General features: G+C 36.6%; 2 protein-coding genes across 3 annotated transcripts in view; one reads left to right on the top strand and one right to left on the bottom strand.

Annotated features, from left to right (window-relative positions):
• Positions 1-2,975: 2,975 nt before the first annotated feature.
• NUDCD2 (NudC domain containing 2) lies at positions 2,976-8,734 on the bottom strand. The gene is made up of 4 exons (XM_045502615.1): positions 8,409-8,734; positions 6,178-6,226; positions 5,821-5,972; positions 2,976-3,477 (listed from the first exon to the last, which is right to left on the bottom strand). Exons 1-4 carry the CDS (start codon positions 8,595-8,597, stop codon positions 3,394-3,396), a joined length of 474 nt encoding a protein of 157 aa, XP_045358571.1. The 5' UTR covers positions 8,598-8,734; the 3' UTR covers positions 2,976-3,393.
• HMMR (hyaluronan mediated motility receptor) overlaps positions 8,733-21,661 on the top strand; it is a 40,712-nt gene continuing 27,783 nt past the window's right edge. Inside the window, exons 1-5 of one of the 2 annotated variants that reach the window (XM_045502601.1) lie at positions 8,733-8,941; positions 13,380-13,478; positions 13,945-14,024; positions 17,349-17,396; positions 20,971-21,159. In XM_045502601.1, coding sequence (XP_045358557.1) covers positions 8,929-8,941; positions 13,380-13,478; positions 13,945-14,024; positions 17,349-17,396; positions 20,971-21,159 — 429 coding nt within the window. In that variant the 5' untranslated portion in view covers positions 8,733-8,928. Of the gene's footprint in view, positions 8,942-9,078; positions 9,309-13,379; positions 13,479-13,944; positions 14,025-17,348; positions 17,397-20,970; positions 21,160-21,661 lie in introns of those variants that run through there. The other variant, XM_045502594.1, reaches the window with a different exon arrangement.

Raw genomic sequence — 21,661 nt, 5'->3', positions numbered from 1 at the left:
AACCTCCCAAATGTCCATCAACTGACAAATGGATAAATGTGTGGCAGTTATACAACGGATTATTCAGCTGAATAATATATATTATTCAGCCATATAGAAAGATTGAAATACTGACGTACCAGAACACGGATAAACAACTAAAACATTGTATCAAATGAAGAAGCCAGTAACAAAAGACCACATATTATGATTCCATATATATGAAATGTCCAAAAAAGAGAAATTTATGAGACAGAAAGCAGATTATTCAGTGGTTGCTTGGCTGGGGGTTCCGTCAAGGGAGAGAGTTGATAGCTAATGAGTTTTGAGGTGATGAAAATGAAAACTGACTATAGTAATGGCTGAATAGATGACTATACTAAAGACCACTGAATTATATACTTTTAATGGGTGAAATGTATACTATGTGGATTATTTTTCAATAAAGCTGGGTTTTTTTTTTTTAGTATTATGTATGATTCCATTGCTGTAACATTCTTGAAAAGACAAAACTAGAGACAGTCTTAATCAGTGGTTGCCAGGGTCTGAGGCTAGGAGTGGGGTATGACTACAAAGAAGAGCATTGTTTTTGTGATGATTAAACTAACCTCTTGGGGTGCATGGCTGGCTCAGTCAGTAAAGCATGGGTCTACTTGATCTCAGCGTCATGAGTTTGAGCCCAATGTGGGGCATACAGTTCAATCTCCTGATTTATGAGGTGCTTACACATACCTCTACATGTCAAAATTCACAAAACTTATGAACAGAATATGTTAAAAATTCACAAAACTATGGGGGCACCTGGCTCACTCAGTCGGTTAAGCATCTAACTCTTGATTTCAGCGCAGGTCATCATCTCACAGTTTGTAAATTCGAACCCTGTATTGGGTTCTGCGCTAACAGTATGGACCTGCTCAGGCTTCTGTCTCCCTCTCTCTCTGCCCCTCCCCTGCTGGTTCTTGCTCGCACTCAAAATACATAAATATTTTTTTTTTAATTTATAAAACTATGAACAGGAGAGTTAAATTTAGTTTATTCAAAGTATTTTTTTTTTCTAAATGTCAAGAAGAGAAAGCAATTAGAAGAAAAAAGCCTCTTCCCCAACAATTAATTCCTAAAGTAACTGGGTAAAGTGAACAAGGTAGACATTTTGACAAAGGGTATGGCTGGGTTGCATTGGCCCATAATAGGGTGTTCGGGTGCAAGCAGGTGAGGATATCCTTGCTTGGAGCAGGGTGTCGGGAGCCTGAGCAAAGAAAGAATTCATGAGAAGATGAGAAGATGACCTAGTAGAGGGAACCAAATACATTAAGAATATAGGAATCAGGTTTCTCACTGTTACTGTTTTATAGGAAGGGAGAAAAGAAAAATGAACCCCACGGGATCAGAAATGAAAGCGTAAGTGTGAACTCATGGTTTTCAATATACATATAGAAATAAATACAGATATATATAAGCAACATACACACACACCAACAGCAATTGCTCACTAGCACACAAATCTTGGCTTCTAAATACCATCCTCCATTTAAAAAAACAGGGCACGTTAAAAAAAAAAAAATGGCTTTTTCTTGAGCTAGGGCAGGGAAACCATAAGTCTGTTATATCTCATGGAAGGGAGTAAGAAATTACTCAAATAATGATGGGACATGTCAAAAGGACAGAAGTCACCTAGAATGGTCTTCCCCTGGCCAAATCAAGAAAAACTGTGAGCATCACAGTAATGGTAACAATAGATTTTAACCCACTGAACAAAGTAGCAAATCATGAGTCCATATAGATATAAGTTGGAAGTTTGATGAAAAACAAGGTAGTACTCTGAAACTACTTTCCCACAAAATTATAAACCAAAAAAGGATAGCTTTACTGTGGATAAGACTGGCAGACACTACTTATTCAGTGATCTAAAGTAAAGACCATCAGAAAAAGGACAAATTAAAGTTACTAACTCATGACAGGATGCAATAAGGACGTGGCATCACTTCTGTAACATTCCTGCCAAAGATGCATAACCTGAATCTAATCAAGAAGAAGTATCAGACAAAATTCAGAATGAGGGATATTGTACAAAACTAGCCTGTAATCTTCAAAAGTGCCAAGGCTGCAAAAGTCAAGAAAAAATGAAGACTTGGTACAGATTGAAGTAGACCAAAGACATCTGACATCTAATCTAAAGGCAAGGCATGATTCCAACTGGATCCTTTTGCTATATAGGACGTTACTGGGACAATCAGTTAAACTTGAATGCAATGAAGATGTGAGGATTAGATGGTCAGAAGGTATCAATGCTAATTTCCTGATTTTAATGGTTGTATTGTTGTGATGTAAGAGCATGTTCTTTGAAGGAAATACACACTAAGGTACTCAGAGGTGATGCAGCATCATATCATAAACTTACAAACAGATCAGGAAGAAAACAATTTGCATACTTTACACGTAACTTTTCTAAACGTTGGGACCGTTTAAAATATTTCTTAGGGGCAGGTGGCTGGCTCAGTCGATGGAGCATGAGACTCTTGATCTCAGAGTTGTGGGTTTAAGCCCCACACTGGGTATAGAGCTTACTTAAAAATAAAACCTTTAAAAAATATAGACAGAAATATTTTTAAATTTCAAAGGACATAAAAAGAATGAATCACAGTTTTAAGACAATCCATACTTATGTGTCTGGATCACTGAAGAGCAAAATTATGTCACTTACTTATAAACATTAACCATAATTTGCTTTCTGTCACTGACAAAGGACTCACCCAATAACCACATTCACTTTACTGCTTCTGTTTTGTATTAATCCATTCCTATTGTTAGGTTTCTAACTATTTTTCAAATTTCTTGACAGTCATCTCCCAAGGAATAATATGCTACTTCAGAAATTTTCATTAACTCTTGAAATTACATTACTCAGAATATATTTGTGGACTTTTCCTTTCTTAAAACTTTTTTCAGTAATATAATTCCTTGCATGAACTGGTATACTTAGACAAAGGGGTCCACAATTCCTATTTAGAAAAGTTTATTGATCATTATTCCTGCATTACACTTATTGAAAGAAAAATTTAATTGTCCCTGAAGGCACCCGGTCATTTCACATGATCTATACCCTAATTTTTTTTGTATTAAAAATACAGGTTAAATATGAAATTAGTAAAATGCAGCATATAAAACTTCATGCTGAGCAAAAAAACAAGTCCAAAAAAAAAGTTACTTTCTATTAGTAGAATAGCTTCCACAGTATTTAAGATTTTTCCTATGTAATTCATATTTGAATACAATTTTTAGAACCATAGTTAAATATATTTTGCAATTTGTTAACTGCAGGTATCCACATTTTCCTTCCATCACATAATCTGTTCCTTTGATTAAGTTGGCAACATCTGCTGAGATCCACAGAATGCAGCAAAAAAAAAGTAGTGGTTATTTCTCAAGATTTGAGAAATCTGGTCCACCTTTAGAGTAGTTTCCTGAGATTTCTGCTCCACTGAAGTCAAAACCAGGATTCTAAAAGACATGAAAAAAATTATGATAAAATAAAACTTTTAAGGAAAAGTATAAGTAACCCAAAAGGGAAATGGTAAAGACATGAACTAGCCACTGACAAAACAGGAAATCTAAATGACCAATAAACATGTGAAAAGACACCAAATTTCACTGTAATCACCAAAATAGAACTTAAAATTAGAAGGTATATTTGAATTTTCAGATCTACAAATGTTTAGAAGATCAATACGTATATTAAAAGGTTGGCAAGTGTATGGACAAACACAATACTTAGTATAAAGTGTGAAAATAGATTTTAATAACTAGCATCATTTGAGAGTTTGCTACATGCCAGGCAGGGTTCTAAGAGCAATGCATTTATTAACATATTTAATCCTAATAATAATCCTATGAAGTAAGTACTAACTCATGCTTTAGTCTCTTTGGAGGGCATTTCACTTATTCAACAAACATTTACTGAGTTCCAACTGTTTGGAAGACACCATTAGAAGCATGTGGAATTCAAGAGTGAATAAAACAACGATCCCTGCACTGGTGGAGCTGCCATTGTTATAGGAGAACACAAACAATAAAACTGTAAGTTAGCTAGTAGAGTGGTTGGCCAACTTTTCTGTAAAGAGCCAAGTAATAAATATTTTAGGCTATGAAGGCTGCATAGTCTCTGCCATAACTACTTACATCTGGTATCGCTATATGAAAGAAAGTACCAAAAGAACAAGCATAGCTGTATTGCAGTATAACTTCACTTCAAAAACTGGGAGTCGGCCAGATTTCACCCATGGACCATAGCTTGCCAGCCCCTGATCCAGAGCATTAGAAGTTGGTGCAAGTGCCAGGAAGGAAGGAAGGAAGGAAGGAAGGAAGGAAGGAAGGAAGGAAGGAAGGAAGGGCGAGCAGAGTAAGGGAAATAAGATTATAGTATTTAAATAGGATGATCAAAGATCAAAATATGCTTTACGGAGCAATGACTTGAAAACAATGAAGAAGTCAGCCAAGCTTTGGGAGAACACTGTAGTCAAAAGGACAGAAAAGGAATGGCCTGGAATATTCAAAAATACAAAAAGGCTAAGGTAATACAATATGGCTAAGGTAAAATGACTGAAGCAGACAGTTGCAGGAGAAGAAGTCAGGGAGATCATGGAAGACCACATCAGATAGGGCCTGGAAAAAAAACTTTGTCTTTTACTAGAGTGAAAGAGTTCTGAGAAGAGAAGCGATGTGTTCTGACTTGCATTTTTAAAAGGACTGCTATGCTGTTTTGAGAACACTGCAGCTTAGCAAGGGTAGACGAGAACCATTAGAAGGCTATTAGAGTAACCTAGGCAAGACATTACAGGTGGTCCAGATCAGAGTGGTTGGAAAGTTGGTGGTGACAAGTGGACAAATTCTGAATATACTTGGAAGGTAGTGCCAGTAAGGTTTCTTAACAAATTGGATACAGTGTGTGAGAGAGAGCTAGGAATGGAGGATGATTTCCCATTTCTGAACAAGCAGTTTCTATCAACCAAGATGAGAAGGCTAGAGGTATAACAAGTGTGGCAGGAAGTTAGGAAGTTCATGTTGAGTATGTTGAGTCTGATAGGTCAGATCGACAAGTGGAGATGCTGAATATGCAACTAGAAACGTGAGTCCAATACTTGGGAGAAAAGTCTAGACTGGAGATACAAATTAGGAAATCACCATTATATACATAGAAATTATCCATCAAAACTTGAAGAGTGCTTTGATCCAGTAATTCTTCTCCTAGATAAATTAATGGAACACTGGAATAGTTTCAAAAAGATGAAAGAACAAACTGTGAAATAGATACAAATCGAAAATTCAAAATCTTATCAAAAGGGAAGAGCTAAATAAATAATGATGATACAGTCAAACTAGAAAACATTCTAAAGCACTTAGAAGGAGAAAAAAAACACACAATACATATAGTGTGATCCTGCATTTATGTTACAAACAAAGCAGCAAGCTAATATATCAATGAGATAAAAATGAAACAGAAGCAAGGAATGGAGATGTTAATGAAAGGAACCTATAACTTTTTTACACTATGTAAGTCTATACTAATTAAATTTTTATGAATTCACTCGTGCATTACTGGTGTATATTAAATAAATTTAAATTTATAAACTATGGCAGTACAAACAAAACCCTCCCCAGAAACTTTGAAAAACTAAAATCCACAAAAAAAGACCAGTAATTTTTCTAACCATTTAATTTTAAAAACTCCTTTAAAGAACTTTTGTGATTTTTCTGTAACCAAATTTGAGTTTTAATTTCAAAAAATAATTTTTCTATGATCTTAAAATGCTTAACAATACACATTCATACACTCATCTGACTTACTTCTTTCTGGAATCTTTCTAATGTAAGTTTTCTCTGCATTTGGTCTTGCACCCAAGGATCAGCTGCATATTCAGATTCTAGAAGAGAAGTCCAACAATTTGCTGCATCTCTCTTTGTCTTTGTAAGAACAATACGGACCATTTTTCTGTCCTCTAAACAAAAAACACAAAGAAATTAGAGTTCATCATAAAATTGTATATTTTCAAAAACCATTAGGTAACTATTTACAATACATTTCTATCACTCTATCTTCCAGGGCTGCAAAGACAAAGAACCTGATACCACAGAAGAAACATACTAAGTTTGAAGACAAGATTAATTTTTAAAAAGATTCCAACAATCATAGATCACCCTTACCCAAAGTCCATGTTCCCTCATCAGCTATTGTAGAATCAAAGAGTTTGCCCTGAAAAATAAACATATTTATTTTAGTACAAAAAATAAATAAATAAAAATGTTTACTTTAGTACATGAAATATCTATGTACTGAAAACATTAATGTCATTAATTTTTATAAGACTTTCATGATTTAAGAGTTTGCCAATTTCCTTTTTGTTTACAATTTTTTTTTTAATGTTTATCTATTTTTGAGAGAGAGAGAGAGAGAGAGAGAGACAGAGTGCAAGTGGGAGAGGGTCAGAGAGCGAGACACAGAATCCAAACCACGCTCCAGGCTCCAAGCTATTGGCACAGAGCCCAACGAGGGCTCAAACTCACGAACTGAGATCATGACCTAAGCCAAAATTGGACGCTTAACTGACCACCCAAGTGCCCCAACTTTGCTAATTTCCTATCTAATCCAGATGTTAGTTGTCTAGCTTGGTTATGGTAGGGAGATAAAATTTTATACCATTTCAACATATTGATAGGTGTTCAACCCTATCTTTCCTCCTAGCAAATGAAATGCAACCTAGTTTACACTGCTTGGAATATTTACTGACAACACAGGGCTCTCAAAAGAAAGATCAGAACTCCTTAATTTTCAGGAGATGAATAAATATCACTGATCACTTAGCAGCCAAATGTGAAATTAATATCTGAAATGCTTTGACTTTACCAATTAAAATGAACTACAAGAGCTTCCTGGCTGAAATTAAGAAATGATGTCTTTTAAAATAAACTTCAAAAATCTGGTTCAATCTCTTTGTTGGGCAATGTGGCACTAAAAAATTTTAAAGCACATACTGTAGTTCTGATTTCAGATAAGCTGTGATGAAACTGTTGTTTTAAGAAAGAAATCAACAGAACATAAGTTTAAAAGAGAATGCATCTGCTCAAATCCATTTTGATTTGTTGCTACTTGCCAAATTTAAGTTTTAGGAAATAAAATTAAAATGCCACATAAAGCAAACACATTTTTTCATATTTCAACACCAGTGAGAAAAAAATCTTACTAGTCTAAACATGTATCTAAAATCCTGAAGTTGAAGTTACTGCTAAATTGTAAATAAAGTTATTGTTAAAGTCACTGCTAAAGTTCTGAAATTACTAAGGGAAATTTGAATGGTAATCTTAAACCACTGTTCAGGAAACCACGAACTGCACAACTATTCGGAAAGGTCATTAAAATCCAAGCTGACATAAATCAATGTCTTCCACATGGCTCTCTCCTTTTCTCTGAGGCACTTAAAGCACTTCCATATTAAAAATAACAGTAACAGCTAGCATGTAAACTCATTACATACCAGGCACTTGCCCAAACTCTTAATTCCCATGGATAGCACCTAATGCTCAAAACAATCCTATCAGAAAGGTACTGTAATTATCACACTTCGTGGATGAAGGCATAGGGACACAGAATAATCTCTTGCCCAAGGTTACAAAATTAGAGAAATGGCAGAGCCAGGAATCCTACATCAAGGAATCTCCCTTCGCTACACTATCATCAAACATCGTGAGTATGTAATCTGGGAAAGAAGTCCAACTTCGACGTAATTGAATTTAACAATAAAGCTTACCCAGGAAAATGCAGTTCTCAGATCTAAGGAGCATGATTAGAATAAAAGAAGTATTATTCTCTCCAAACAACCCTAGACTATCTGCTTGACCACTCCACAAACATGCAGATTTTTGTCTCATTTTGATGAAAAAATAAATCACCTGATATCGTCTCTGAATCCTCATCCCTATATCCTTATCCCTTATTTTCTTCTTTACTTTTCCGTGACTTCCTAAACATTTATTAGTTTAGTTTTATTATGCCTCCCTACAAGAACATAATCTGTGTGCAAGAAACGTATGTCTTATTCACCTCTGACCTCCTAGCACCTAAATCAGTGCCTGGACGAAAATATATGTACGATAAACATTTGTTCCTTTAAAGATCCAAGTGAAGACCCGCAGAGGAACAAAAGAAACAGTTTCATTTGGTTGAGAAAGCCAGAAAATTGGGCTCCTCAAATCTCCACTCAACTCAGGACCAGCCTTGAGTGGGGGCTCCGACCAGAACAAAACTAGGCCAATGCTATAGCTCTTTCGGGCAAGGAGCCATTCGGCCTTCCAAGTCTTTCCACGGAAACCCTGAACCTTAGGACTCGGGGACTTAGAGGCCAGGAAGAAACTGGGCACAAGCCCCGACTTGCCGCTACCTTAAGGATCTCGCGACCACCCACGGCCAGCGCCACATGCCGGCTCTGCAGGCCGCACTGGATATCCTGGGCGCGAGTGCCTGGCGGCACCTGAACTTCAATGAACACCTCCTCCAAGGTCTGGTACCACTGACCCCACGGCGTCCCGCAAGGAACCACCCCACTGCGTTCCTCAAACGGGGCCGACATACTCCAGTAGCCTCCCAGCTGCAGCCACAAGAAGCGAGGTGAGCGCACGCGCGGAGCGTCCACACTTAGGCCACGCCCTGTACAGTCCGCTCAGGTCACTGCACATGCGCAGGGACGTAAGCGACGTCTCAGCGTGTTCCTTTTTCCTTTTCAATGGCCATTTAGGACCCTTTCAGTAGCCGGTTTGAAAGAACTGAAACCCGGGGGATTTACACCCAAGGAACGGCGAGAGGAGGTTGGAACCAGTGAAACTAGAACTCACTGCACTGCCACCTATATGACGCCAAAGGCGGACTTCCGACCTTTTCAGCTATGAAATGCGCTTGCGCAAATGCTGCTCTTCTGTAAGTTACAATTGAGTAACGCCAAGAATGATTGGACACTGCTTGGGGTGGGGAAGGGAAGGAGGCAGTAATAGTCTCCTATTGGCTAGTAACCGGAACTCACGGAACCGCTAATTACATGCTGCGAGGCCAGGTGCGCATGCTCTTTAGCTGTTCCCGTCCTGGATTGGTGTGCCCAGGGTTTTGGTTTTCGAACCTGCTGACGTGAAGGTGGGCGGGGAATAAGCGGGGAGATTTGAATTTGGAGCGAGTAGGCTGTAAGGCAGCGGGAAGTTGCCGAGGACCGCTAGTGACCTTCGGTTTGTGGAGCTGGTCGTCAACATGTCCTTTCCTAAGGCGCCCCTGAAACGATTCAATGACCCTTCTGGTGCGTACAGGGAAAGGAGCTGGGGGATGGGATATGGTGTCACGCACCTTGCCCCTCTCGGTTCCCTTCATCAGAGGCAAATAGGCGATTTTAGGGCTAGGATGGGTCTCCTTCAACTGACTAGTTTTTCTGGGATCTATACGAAGCATTTACTACATGCCTAGCACTATTCAGAGTGAGAAGGATACAGCAGCGAATGAAGCAAAGTCCCTGCCCAAGTAGCTTGCATTCAAATGGACAGTACAGCCAATAAACAATTAGTCTGTGGAGAAACTAAAGCAGAGGGAAGGGGATGGGGATAAGGAAGCTATTTGGTAGGTATTTGGTGGTCAAGCCCAGAAGGCCTCACTTATTTAAAAAAAAAAAAAAAAAAAATTGACCACTGCTTTTTCGTATGAACTTGTGGATTTCTTGTAGATATTCCACTCAGGAATACAAGAATGCTGATTGGGAACGGCAGTTTTTGGGTAAAATTATGGTAGCTGCACTTACTGAGAACATTATTAATGAAGTAGTAACAGGTAATATCAACAGTACCATGCTAAGTATTTACAGTTAATTCTTCTTTAATTGTCCAACATTCCTGAGAGGTCATCCTGTTATTCAATATTTTATTGACAAAAATATTGAGACTTAGATTTGCTCAGCGTTACACAACCAAACTAGCAGAACTAGGACACGAAACCCGGCCTCCATGAATCCATCCTGTGCTCTTCACCACTGTAGGGCATAAGCACAATAACCGTAAGACTCAGATGTGGTTGGTGAGGCACTCATTCAGTGGACACAAACTGTATGCAGGGACTGTGCTAAGGTCTTCCCTGTTCGGTCTGGTTTACTCTTTCCAACAGCCAGGTGAGAAAGGTACTGATATTGTCCTCATTGTACACTTGAGGAAATGGAGGAGTTTTGTAACTGTACTGAGCAACAAGTGAGGGGGAGGGCTGAACATCAAAGCCCCTGATTTATCCATTACCCATTATAATACATATTTTTAATGTTTTTTTAGTTTATTTTTGAGAGAAACAAACAAGGGAGGGCAGAGAGAGAGAGAGAGACAGGATCTGAAGCAGGCTCTGTGCTGTCAGCTCAGAGTCTGATGCGGGGCTTGAACTCTGGAGCTGTAAGATCATGATCTGAGCCACCCAGCTCTCCAATAATACACACTTTTTAATGATCATTTGTTACATCTTTAACTTGCCAGCCAACATGCAAGTGGAAATAAGAATCACTTTGTTCACAAACAAAAGCCAAGTGACAAATGGATCAGCACAAGCATATTTTCTAAATTAAGAGATTCAGGGAATGTATATTTCCTGGATATTCAAAGAACTTTCTCTAAATTCTCTCAGCAGTGTGTCTTTTAAGGAAAATTTTATTTTCTTTATAATAGATTAAATTGCCTTTACCAGTGTTACAATATTTCAGATTCACAGTTTCAGGAGTAATAATAGTTATCACTTATTTGATGCTTTGTGCATATGTGAGCACTGTAGTGATTTCTCTTATTACTCCAGTAACCCCAACAACTATGAGGTAGATACTCTTTTATTCCTGTTTCACAACTGGGGAATTCAGCCTTGAATAAAAATAACTTTCCAGGGGTCTTAAAGCTAGATTAGAAAATCAGAGAGTATAATGTTCACATCTTTCCCGTATGACTGAAAGTACTTGGCACATAGTAATGTCTATTGATTGGCATACAAGGCTGGATTTGAAGCCTGATTGGAGGAATTACAAAACTCCATTCCCATTCTGACATCCCCAGTGACTTTCTATGTTTTCTTCACCATACTGCCAAACTCAACCCTGAGCCAAATACTGGGGATACAGGCATGATCAAGAGAGTTTCTAACTTCAACCAATTTTATCTAACTTGCAAGATGAATAAGTACATTATCTGATTTGGGAGATGGATAAGTGTATTAAAAGCCATTACAAAAGTGTCAAGTTCTTTGATAAGAACACTATTCACAGGCTGCTATGGAGGGAGGTTTCCAACCTGATTTGGGGATTCAGAGAAAACTGGAAGAGGCTGAGATCTGAAAGGTAAGTGAGAGTTAGCCAGGCAAACTGGAAGGTGGGCTGTCCATTCGAGGTGGAAGAAATAGAAAATAAAGAGATCTGGAAGTTTGAAGCATTTATTTAATGTAATACATAAAATGTTTGGTTTGTTTACAAGTATTGACTGCCTGTGTTAGCTTCCGATTATTGTTGATCAAAATAGAAGTTGTGCCAGAAAGCTTGTGTTATCTCCCAGGATATCCCATCCCGTTTGTCTAATGTCCCCTCTCCCCACATTTCTAGCAAGTCATATGTATCTGTGATGTCGTACATTTAAGCGTTAGTAAGGAAAAGACCCAGAGCATGAAAATAGCACATACTACAGTCTCACAAAGCCTGGATTTCAACCTAGTTCTTGAATCTAAATCCCCATAAGTATCAAATGGGATTTCTTTGCTCTTTAGGGAAGTTTTTGTTAAGTGTGATTTTAATTGTTCTCAACTTGCGTGTTGCTGCTTAGTCACTGTACACCATCTGATCTTTTGCTGGCCCATATCTCCTTTTGAGAGTGTAGACCTAATGATGAACCAGAATACAAGAATTCAACAGCATTTTATCTTCTGGCTGCTCTGACAAGTCTAGACAAGTGCTTCTCACACTTTGCCACGGAAACATTCCTAAAAGCAGAGAGCAGGGCATCTTGCTGGCTCACTTGGTAGAGCATGTGACTCTTGATCTCAGGGTTGTAAGTTCAAGCCCCAGCTTGGGCCTACAGCTTTAAAAAAAACTTTTTTATGGGGCGTCTGGGTGGCTTAGTCGGTTAAGCGTCAAACTCCTGGTTTCAGCTTGGGTCATGATCTCACAGTTGGTGAGTTTGAGCCCCACATCAGGCTCAGTGCTGACAACGTAGAGCTGCTTGGGATTCTCCCTCTCTCTCTGTCCCTGCCCCACTTGTTCATACTCTAAATAAATAAGGAAATAAACAAACAAACATTTGTAGATAAAAAACAAAAGCAGGGAGCAAAGAATAGCCATACGTTCTGCATACACTCATCCCCACCTCCCCAAAAAGGGCAACAGTGCTGGCAGTTTTCTTTGAAGTCTCTTGTTACTTTAAAATATGATATGTTCTGCGCTGCTTCTGCTGATCCCTATTCCAAATGGGTGACATAGGTGCTTTAAGATGTGCGACCCTTCAGCTGATTTTAGGGAAACCGCTGTCAGCCTCCTGTTTACCCCAGGGTATAAACAGTTGGTGGAGTGTGAGAGATCTGAGCTAGCCAAGACTAATGTTTCTAAGTCTGCCTTTACCTTAGATGCCCCATTGAATTCTGTACTTCATTTTGAGACTCTTTCCTGATTGGAAATCTACTACCTCAACCCCTTATTGACCACATTTAGATCTAAAAGCTCCCAGTATTGGAATCTTTGTGTGAGTACGTATAAAATGATCATTATTCATTTCTAGAATCTGATGGTAATTACCTGTGACTCTTTTTGGGTAGGGTTGATTCCAAATCTTTTTTTTCTTATATTCAATCCTTAATAACAAAGCCGTGTTGCTTGTTCTTTCCTGATGTTTATTTCAAGACTGTCTTTGCTGTTTTGCTCAGTTGCCTGTGTTCCTTTGACTCATTGAAATAAAGATCATTTGGGAAGATAATGATGTTTTCTTCATAAAGAGGCCTGTTTTGTAATATCAAATTTTTACATTTGAAAAAACAAACTATTTATTTTAATGTTTAGGTTTTATTGTTTTTTTTTTTGTTTGTTTGTTTGTTTTTTATTTTTGAAAGCACGTGAATGGGGGAGGGCACAGAGAGAGGGGAAGAGAGGATCTGAGGTGGACACTGTGCTTACAGCAACAAGTCTGATGCAGGGCTTTATGTGACCTGAGCTCAAGTCGGATGCTCAACCAACTGAGCCACCCAGGAACCCCTGAAAAAACAAACAATTTATTAATGGCATTTTACACTTATATTACTCATTATACTATAACATATTTTTAACTTAAGATCGTAAGTAGCATAAGATGAGACATTAATTAATGTTTTATGTTTCCTGTAGGTTGTGCACCATCTCCAGGTGCTTATGATGTTACAACTTCAGAAGTATTGAAAGGACCGGTATCTTTTCAGAAATCACAAAGATTTAAAAAACAGAAAGGTAACAGATTCCCAAATAACATAATGGTTATATGATCTCATAAGCTGTAAAATTATGAGTAACAGTATTTAAATTAAAAGATGCTATAGTATTTCTAAAAATGCAAAGCTACAGTTATATTTAAATTTTCTTATTTGATGAATTTACAAAAGAGTCAACTGCAGACTAATGCTTTAATCATTTCACTGTTGTGTAACCAGGAAAGTTAAGCAAGACACTCACATAGATACATAGTTTCCCTTTTGGTAATCACCTTAACTTTCCATCAGGGAATATTAGGAAAATCAGAAAAGTATTAGATGTGTAAATACTATTGTACAACTAATTATTTGGACATACAGTCAGAAAAAAATAACTTTAATACTACTTCACTAATAATTATAATAAGAAATTTGGAAATTGGGTTTTGTCTGTGTTTCAAACATGTAAGTGCCAACTAAAATCTGTACAATTTATTTTATTTTAGAATCTCAACAAAATCTTAATGTTGACGAAGATATTACCTTGCCTGCTTCAGCAAGAAAAGTTAAGACTTTGGGATTAAAGGTGAGGAACTCTGATATTCTAGCTGGTTTAGTACCTAAATCCTGAAAACATTTCCAAAAGTTATTTTATTTGACTAGAATGGGTTAAGTGTATAAGGTTATAAGTAAATCTATAAATTAATAAAAATATTATCATTAGGACTCTAGCAAGATTTATGTTTACATCATTACTACATACATTGTTTAAATGTGTCTGGAGTTCAGAATTACAAAATGGTCTCCACTTCTCAGTCATTTCTCTATCTAGATAAATTTTATAACACCTAGTAAGCCTTTAAAAAGTATGCAGTGCTTTGATATATTAGTTATTGTTTGAGTTGTTTTGGTTTTGTTTGCTTACTTGTGCAGAAGGGTAAATATTGAAGAAAAAGGAAAAAAGTATTGTAATGCCTAAAAGAGATTTATTTGCTATTCAAAGACTGCCAAGGAGTGGTGGGACATTAAATTCTTAACTTCATGTTGCGGCTTGTGCAACAGCCTACTTATTATCACTGTTTCCATTAGTTTATAAAGCAAGTTGTACTTTCTTAAGGAGTTGCAAAGAGTGATTTGTTAAATGTGGAAAAGATTCAGAGTTGGGAAACCAAGGCTTAGACTTGTTCATTTATTTAGCGATTATCTAAGCTTCTTGTTTTATAGGGCTTCATTATCCAGTATGGAAGTGATTAGCCACATGTGGCTATCAAGCACTTCAAAGTGAACAGCTAAATTTTTGATACTATTTAATTTTAAGTAATATATAAAAAACTGATACTTGATTCTATTCTTGGAAAACTTAAATGTTTTTGGAACAACTTGGAATGTACATCTACTTTTTCATCTGTACATTTTATGAAATCTAAATATAGATGGCTATTTCTGATGAAACTTAAGCATCTGAATTGAGATATGCTGTAAGTGTAAAATGCAAACCAAAGTTTATAGACCTAGTACAAAACATATAAAATATCTCACTAATAATTTCATACTAGTGACATGTTGAAATAATACTTTTTTACATTTATGGTACAGTAAAATATATTTTAAAATTTTTTACTTTTTATTTAAAAGTACATATTTTTTTAATATTTATTTTTGAGAGAGACAGAGTCGGGGAGGGGCAGAGAGAGAGGGAGACACAGAAGCCGGAGCAGGCTCCACGCTCTGAGCTGTCAGCACAGAGCCCAACGTGAGGCTCGAACTCATGAACTGTGAGATCATGACCTGAGCCAAAATCAGACAATTAACCGACTAAGCCACCCAGGTACTCCTAAAATTTTTACTTTTTAAATTAAGTACTAAAAAAATACATATGTGGTTTGTGATATATTTTTATTAGGCAGCACTAATACAGACAGTCTTTTCTTACACATTGATTCAAATAAATACACACACACACACACACACACACACACACACACGCTGGAATATTACTCAGCCATAAAAAAGAATGAAATCTTGCCATTTGCAATTACATAGATGGAGCTAGAGAATATAATGCTAAGCTAAATAAGTCAGAGAAAGATACTATATGATTTCATTCATACATGGAATTTAAGAAACAAAAAAGAAAATGAGCAAAGGGAAAAAAAAACAATCCCAGAAACAGACTCTTAATTATAGAGATCAAACTGATGGTTACCAGAGAGGAAGTGGGAGGGTGGAGTGGGGATGGGTGAAAGAGGAGATGGGAATAAGGATGCACAGGTTCTGATTAGCACCAGGTGATGTATGGAAGTGTTGAATCACTATATTGTACACCTGAAACTAATAGAACACTGTATGTTAACTGTACTGGAATTAAATTTTTTTAATAAAATAATATTTAAAAAGAAACTGATTTAAATCTCTTGACTTGAATTTCTTGAAGAAACAGTTCTGATATTTTGAATTAATTATATAACTTTTAGAAAACTAAATTACATACAAGTTTGTATAAAACCCCTAAATAATAGGCCTTCCTTGATAGAAAATTCCATCAGGTGGGAAATTAATAAATATGATAGTTATGTAGCCCCCTCCCTCCCCAACTTAGAAGTACATAAAACAGGTTGCATTCAATATATTTATCCATTTTCTTCCATTTAACATGGGAAAGGTAGATACTCAGTTTAGGGCCATTGTATCAGAAAGGCTGTTGGATATAAAAGACATAGACCAAAATTATATGTCTTATTTTGAATGAAGGCAATAATTAGATTAAAACCAGTTTTTACTGGGGCGCCTGGGTGGCTCAGTTGGTTAAGCGTCTGACTTCAGCTCAGGTCATGATCTCACGGTCCATGAGTTCGAGCCCTGCATCGGGCTCTGTGCTGACAGCTCAGAGCCTGGAGCCTGCTTCAGATTCTGTGTCTCCCTCTCTCTGTGACCCTCCCCCGTTCATGCTCTGTCTCTCTCTGTCTCAAAAATAAATAAACATTAAAAAAAAAAAGTTTTTACTGGTGCACCTGGGAGGCTCATTCGGTTAAGCATCCAATTCTCGGTGTTAGCTCAGATTACGATCTCGTGGTTTCATGATTTCGAGCCCCACTATTGTCTCCATGCTGACAGTGCTGAGCCTGCTTGGGATTCTCTCTCTTCCTCTCTCTCTGCCCCTCCCTGGCTCATGCTCTCTATGTCTCTCAAAAATAAATAAATAGACTTAAATTTTTTTTTAATCATCTTATACCATTTTAATTTTTATTTCTGTGTGTGTGTGTGTGTGTGTGTGTATGCATACACACACACACATTTTTTTACTCTTTGCATATCAGAGTTTACGTTGATTTTTCTTTGTAAGATTGTTTTCTTTCTGGGATAGCATAATTAAATATTCAAAATGTATTGCTGTTTAACATTAGAAAGAAAGCACTCAGTAGCTTTATTCGTAAAGCGCCACCTGTTCTTTTCCCTGGACTTATTAGGAAAAGCCTAATAATCTATGGGGGGGTGAAAACTTAAACCTGAATATTTTAAGACTTAAAGAATCCATTCCTTCTTTTACCAGGTAAGTCTCCTACAAAATGTTTAATTGACACAGGAAATTTTTAAAATAAAAATTAACTGGGAGGCAGCTCCCCTCTACTTGCTAGATGGGATGGTGCCTGATGCATGAATCAATTAATAAAGTCAATTATATTTTCAAGAAAAGAAGAAAAGGGCGCCTGGCTGGCCCAGTCAACAGAACATGTGACTGTTAATCTTGGGATTATGAGTTTGAGCTCCACTTTGGGGGTAAAGTTAGAAAGAAAGAAAGAAAGAAAAAGAATTTGAACTCTTTAATCTTTTTTTATAGCTAAAAATCAAATTTGGCTGTGATATTTGTGGTGCTTAAATTTGTTATCTCTGTTCTTTGATTTTTAAATAGAAGGAGTCTCAAAAGAATGATAAAGATTTGAAGATACTAGAAAAAGAGGTAAGCAATGATTTCAACTTAATTGAAAAATAAATGTGCTATAAAATGCAGAGTGACTTAGAGTTAAGAGACAGGTATTCTGTTGCAGTTTGGGGAGTTGCATAGCAAGGCAGATAATCTGTCCAGACCAGTGCCTGCGAGGTAACTATTCCTTAGCTTCATTAGATACTAAGTTTTGGAGCCTGGTGGTCAGTGTGATATGCTGACAGTGTCAAGTTTGTTAGGGGCAGATTCAAGATTACCCACTCTATGAAAAATTGATCACTAAAAATTAATATATTGTTATATTGCAATTATGCATGTGTCAAATATTTACATTTACTCAGTGCACACTCTTCCTGTATGCTAATGTTTATGTTAAGACAGTGACTAGCTAGAGAATTTCTTAGCATGAAATCCTAGCAGGTTAGTTGAATTGTGAAAGAGTTGTGCTAATCCTACACATCCTCTGCTCTGTAAGTTATATATGCCTTATTTAAGGATAAAATGGAGCTGGAGGGTAAATCTGGAGCTGTCCTGTCCAGTATGGTAGCCACTCACCATTTGAGACTTATTTAAATTAAGTAAAAGTAAGAACTCAATAGTTCAATTGCACCAGTCACATTTTAAATGCGCTGTAAGCACTCCAGTGAGTGGCTCCCATACTATACAGTACATTTCCACCATGGCAGAAGTCTCTACTGAGCAATGCTGACCTAAAGAGTCCACTTACTTCCCTAAGCAGGAGTAAGATGGTCACTACCAGTTTTGCTTCTCTAGCAGTTTTCTTTCCATGTTTACATTGCTGACTAACTCTTTTTCTAGTGTACATATTCTTATGACATATTAAAACTTTCCAGTGATTACAGTTAAATGTTAGCTTAGGACAAAGAATACGTCAAGATAGCTTTGCAAATCTCTGCCCTGGTTGCTCTGATTCTTTTAGTATTTAATTATGTTGGCCATCATTTTATTAAGGATACATGCCTACAATGTAGGGGTTAATACTTAGAGAGGTGATAACTGAGTCTCAGATAACTGGTAAGTGAGTGGCAGTGCCAAGATTAGAACTGATAATTTGCATCAGTTTCTTAATCGTTTAGAATAGAAAGGTTTTTTTAAGTTTATTTTTGAGAGGCGCAGAGAGAGAGAGAGAGAGAGAGAATCCTAAACAGGCTCCACACTGCCAGTGAAGGCAGTGATACATGCCTACAATGTAGGGGTTAATACTTAGAGAGGTGATAACTGAGTCTCAGATAACTGGTAAGTGAGTGGCAGTGCCAAGATTAGAACTGATAATTTGCATCAGTTTCTTAATCGTTTAGAATAGAAAGGTTTTTTTAAGTTTATTTTTGAGAGGCGCAGAGAGAGAGAGAGAGAGAGAGAATCCTAAACAGGCTCCACACTGCCAGTGAAGAGTTCTATGTGGGGCTCAATCTTGCAACCATGAGATCATTACCTGAGCCTAAATTAAGAGTCTGATGTTTAACTGACTAAGCCACACAGGCACCATTAGAATAAAGATTTTTTTTTTTTTTTTTTTAACAAATAGAGCTCTTTTTTATTTAAGCCCCATAGTATTTGTTGTTTGTTTATTTAATTTGAAATAATTATCAATATTTAAAAGTAACATTTCATGTAAAACATTCAGATTTCTGGCTTATGTTGCAAAATCAGACGATCTGACGACACTGTTTCCACTTTCCACTACAGGGCAACAATATGCTAGGGCTTTGCAGGGCTGCCTCCTTTATACTCCACATTTGCTCCTCAGTCCTCACCTGGCTGTCTCTACTTATTTATATTATCTGCTTGGCCACATAGGCATTTGAGTGTACAAACCCTTTTTTTGAAGCTTAAACTTCCTTAACTGCAAAAACCTGTAAAGATAATCTCGGTGTTCTTTTTTCTAGTTTATAATATTTTGCTATAAATGTTGTTTATAAACCAATAATATAAGCGTAGAGAATCTTCTGGTAGGGAACCTTAAAGCTCATTCAATCGCTAGCATCTAGTTCATAGCCATATATATACATATGGTGTTTGATACATTTTTAGGTAAGCATTTTTGGCCTAAAATACTGAGATTAGTATCAACACAAAGTCAGTTAAGAAAGAGTAGGAAATACTTCATGTGACTTAATACAACTGTGCTGTTTCGATGCTTTTGTACCCAACAAATAATCTATTTTGGTAAATGTTTTATGTGCACTAGAAAAGAATGTCTATGTACTTGTTGGTACAGTTTATATGTGTCAGTTCAATATGTTTAAAAGTTTTGTACTGATATTTTTGTCTGTTTATTCTATTATCTAGAGAAAGAGGTACTTTCTCATTTCCACCTCATACATACACCTATATAATGTACACAATATACATTTTGCTTTGCATATTTTGAACTTAAAGTTGCACAACAAATTTGATTGTTTCTTCCTCTTGAAATGACCTTTCCATTATAAAATTCCTTCTTTATCGCTAATAATACTTTCTGCCTTAAATGTCTACTTTGTATCATATTAATAAGAGCATCCCATCTTTCTTTTGTTTAATATTTACATGGTAGATCTTTCCTGACCCATTATTATGTCTTTCTATATCCTTATATTTAAAGTGCAAATCTTGTAAATATCTGGGATCATTTTTGTTGAGCCTACACACTCCTTTAGTACCTTTTGTTCTGCAGGCTGTTGGCAAATCCTCTCAGCTTTTCTTTTCTCGTAAGACATCATCATGTCACCTTCAAATTTAAAGGATATTTTCCTTGGGAACAGAATTTTAGATTGGTACTTTTCCCCTTATATTAAACAAGTCATTTCATTGTCTCCTGACTTCCACATTTTCTGTTGTCAGATAGGTGGTTTTGATTTTGGTTTTGGTTTTGATCTCATAATTGCAACAAGAGTGGTGGCTTACTGATCACTCCTATTGTAGTGCTTACTATATCCTACACAGAAGCCCCATTCTGCCTTCTTGAAATAAAAAAGATAGTTAGCATTTCAAACTATAATTTGAGTTCATATAACTAGAACTAGAGAAAAGAAGAACTCTTATAGGTAGAAATACCTTAAAAGTGAACAGTTTATTTATACCTGGAAGCTTACAACAATTAAAATCCTCTCTTCTTAAAATGCTTACAGAATTAAAGTTCTTACAGATTTTTAAAACATATAAATATGGGGGCGCCTGGGTGGCGCAGTCGGTTAAGCGTCCGACTTCAGCCAGGTCACGATCTCACGGTCCGTGAGTTCAAGCCCCGCGTCGGGCTCTGGGCTGATGGCTCAGAGCCTGGAGCCTGTTTCCGATTCTGTGTCTCCCTCTCTCTCTGCCCCTCCCCCGTTCATGCTCTGTCTCTCTCTGTCCCAAAAATAAATAAACGTTGAAAAAAAAAAAATTTAAAAAAAAAAATAAATAAAAAAAAAAATAAAAAAAAAATAAAACATATAAATATGAATGTTCAAACAGCTAGTGAAATCAGAATATTTAACATCATGTCACAAAGCTTTTTCTAGAATTTGAATGTTTTATTTTCAGTAGCATCTAGTTACATTGGCATCGTATTGGTAAATCATTCATTTATCACCTTGTTTCCATCCAGATTCGTGTTCTCGTGCAGGAACGTGGTGCTCAGGATAAGCGGATCCGGGATCTGGAAGCCGAGTTAGAGAAGACAGAGGCTAAGCTAAATGCCGCAGTCAGGGAGAAAACATCTCTCTCTGCAAGTAATGCTTCACTAGAAAAACAGCTTATTGAATTAACCAGGACTAATGAGCTACTAAAATCAAAGGTATTTAAATCTCATGGTAATATTTACAACTGAATAAGTTATAAACATGTTGTAGGTTTTTTTTCTTATATCTTGAGAATTTTAGGCTCTAGTTTAGCCTTTTTCCTTTACCAAATGTACCTTAAATGTTAAGCTGCTTCCAAGAAGAATTATCATTGTCTTTTTTATTATGGTATCTGACACATAAGAAATGATAAACAAGTTGCTTTTTGTTTTAACGTCTGACATTTTCTCACCCTCCTTCAAAGTCACTCCTAATAAATAAGGGCATTAATAAAACTTGTAGAATTTATGTCTAGAAGTCACTAGATCTTTCTCTGAAATAATCACATGACAGCAGGCTTCCATTTCAAATCCTTTTGGGATTGAGGTGGGAAGTGAATAAATTTGTGGATTAAATGTGTTTAATAGATATTCTGTTTATAAATATTTTATTTAATATTAGTATTATTAATAATGTTATACTAATAGATCTTAAAGGACATAACACGGTCATTTGCTT

Source organism: Leopardus geoffroyi, chromosome A1 (genome assembly GCF_018350155.1).
Source record: "Leopardus geoffroyi isolate Oge1 chromosome A1, O.geoffroyi_Oge1_pat1.0, whole genome shotgun sequence".
Classification (NCBI taxonomy): Eukaryota; Metazoa; Chordata; class Mammalia; order Carnivora; family Felidae; genus Leopardus; species Leopardus geoffroyi.
Note: the sequence above shows the minus strand (reverse complement) of the source record. Positions and strands in the feature narration are given on the sequence as shown.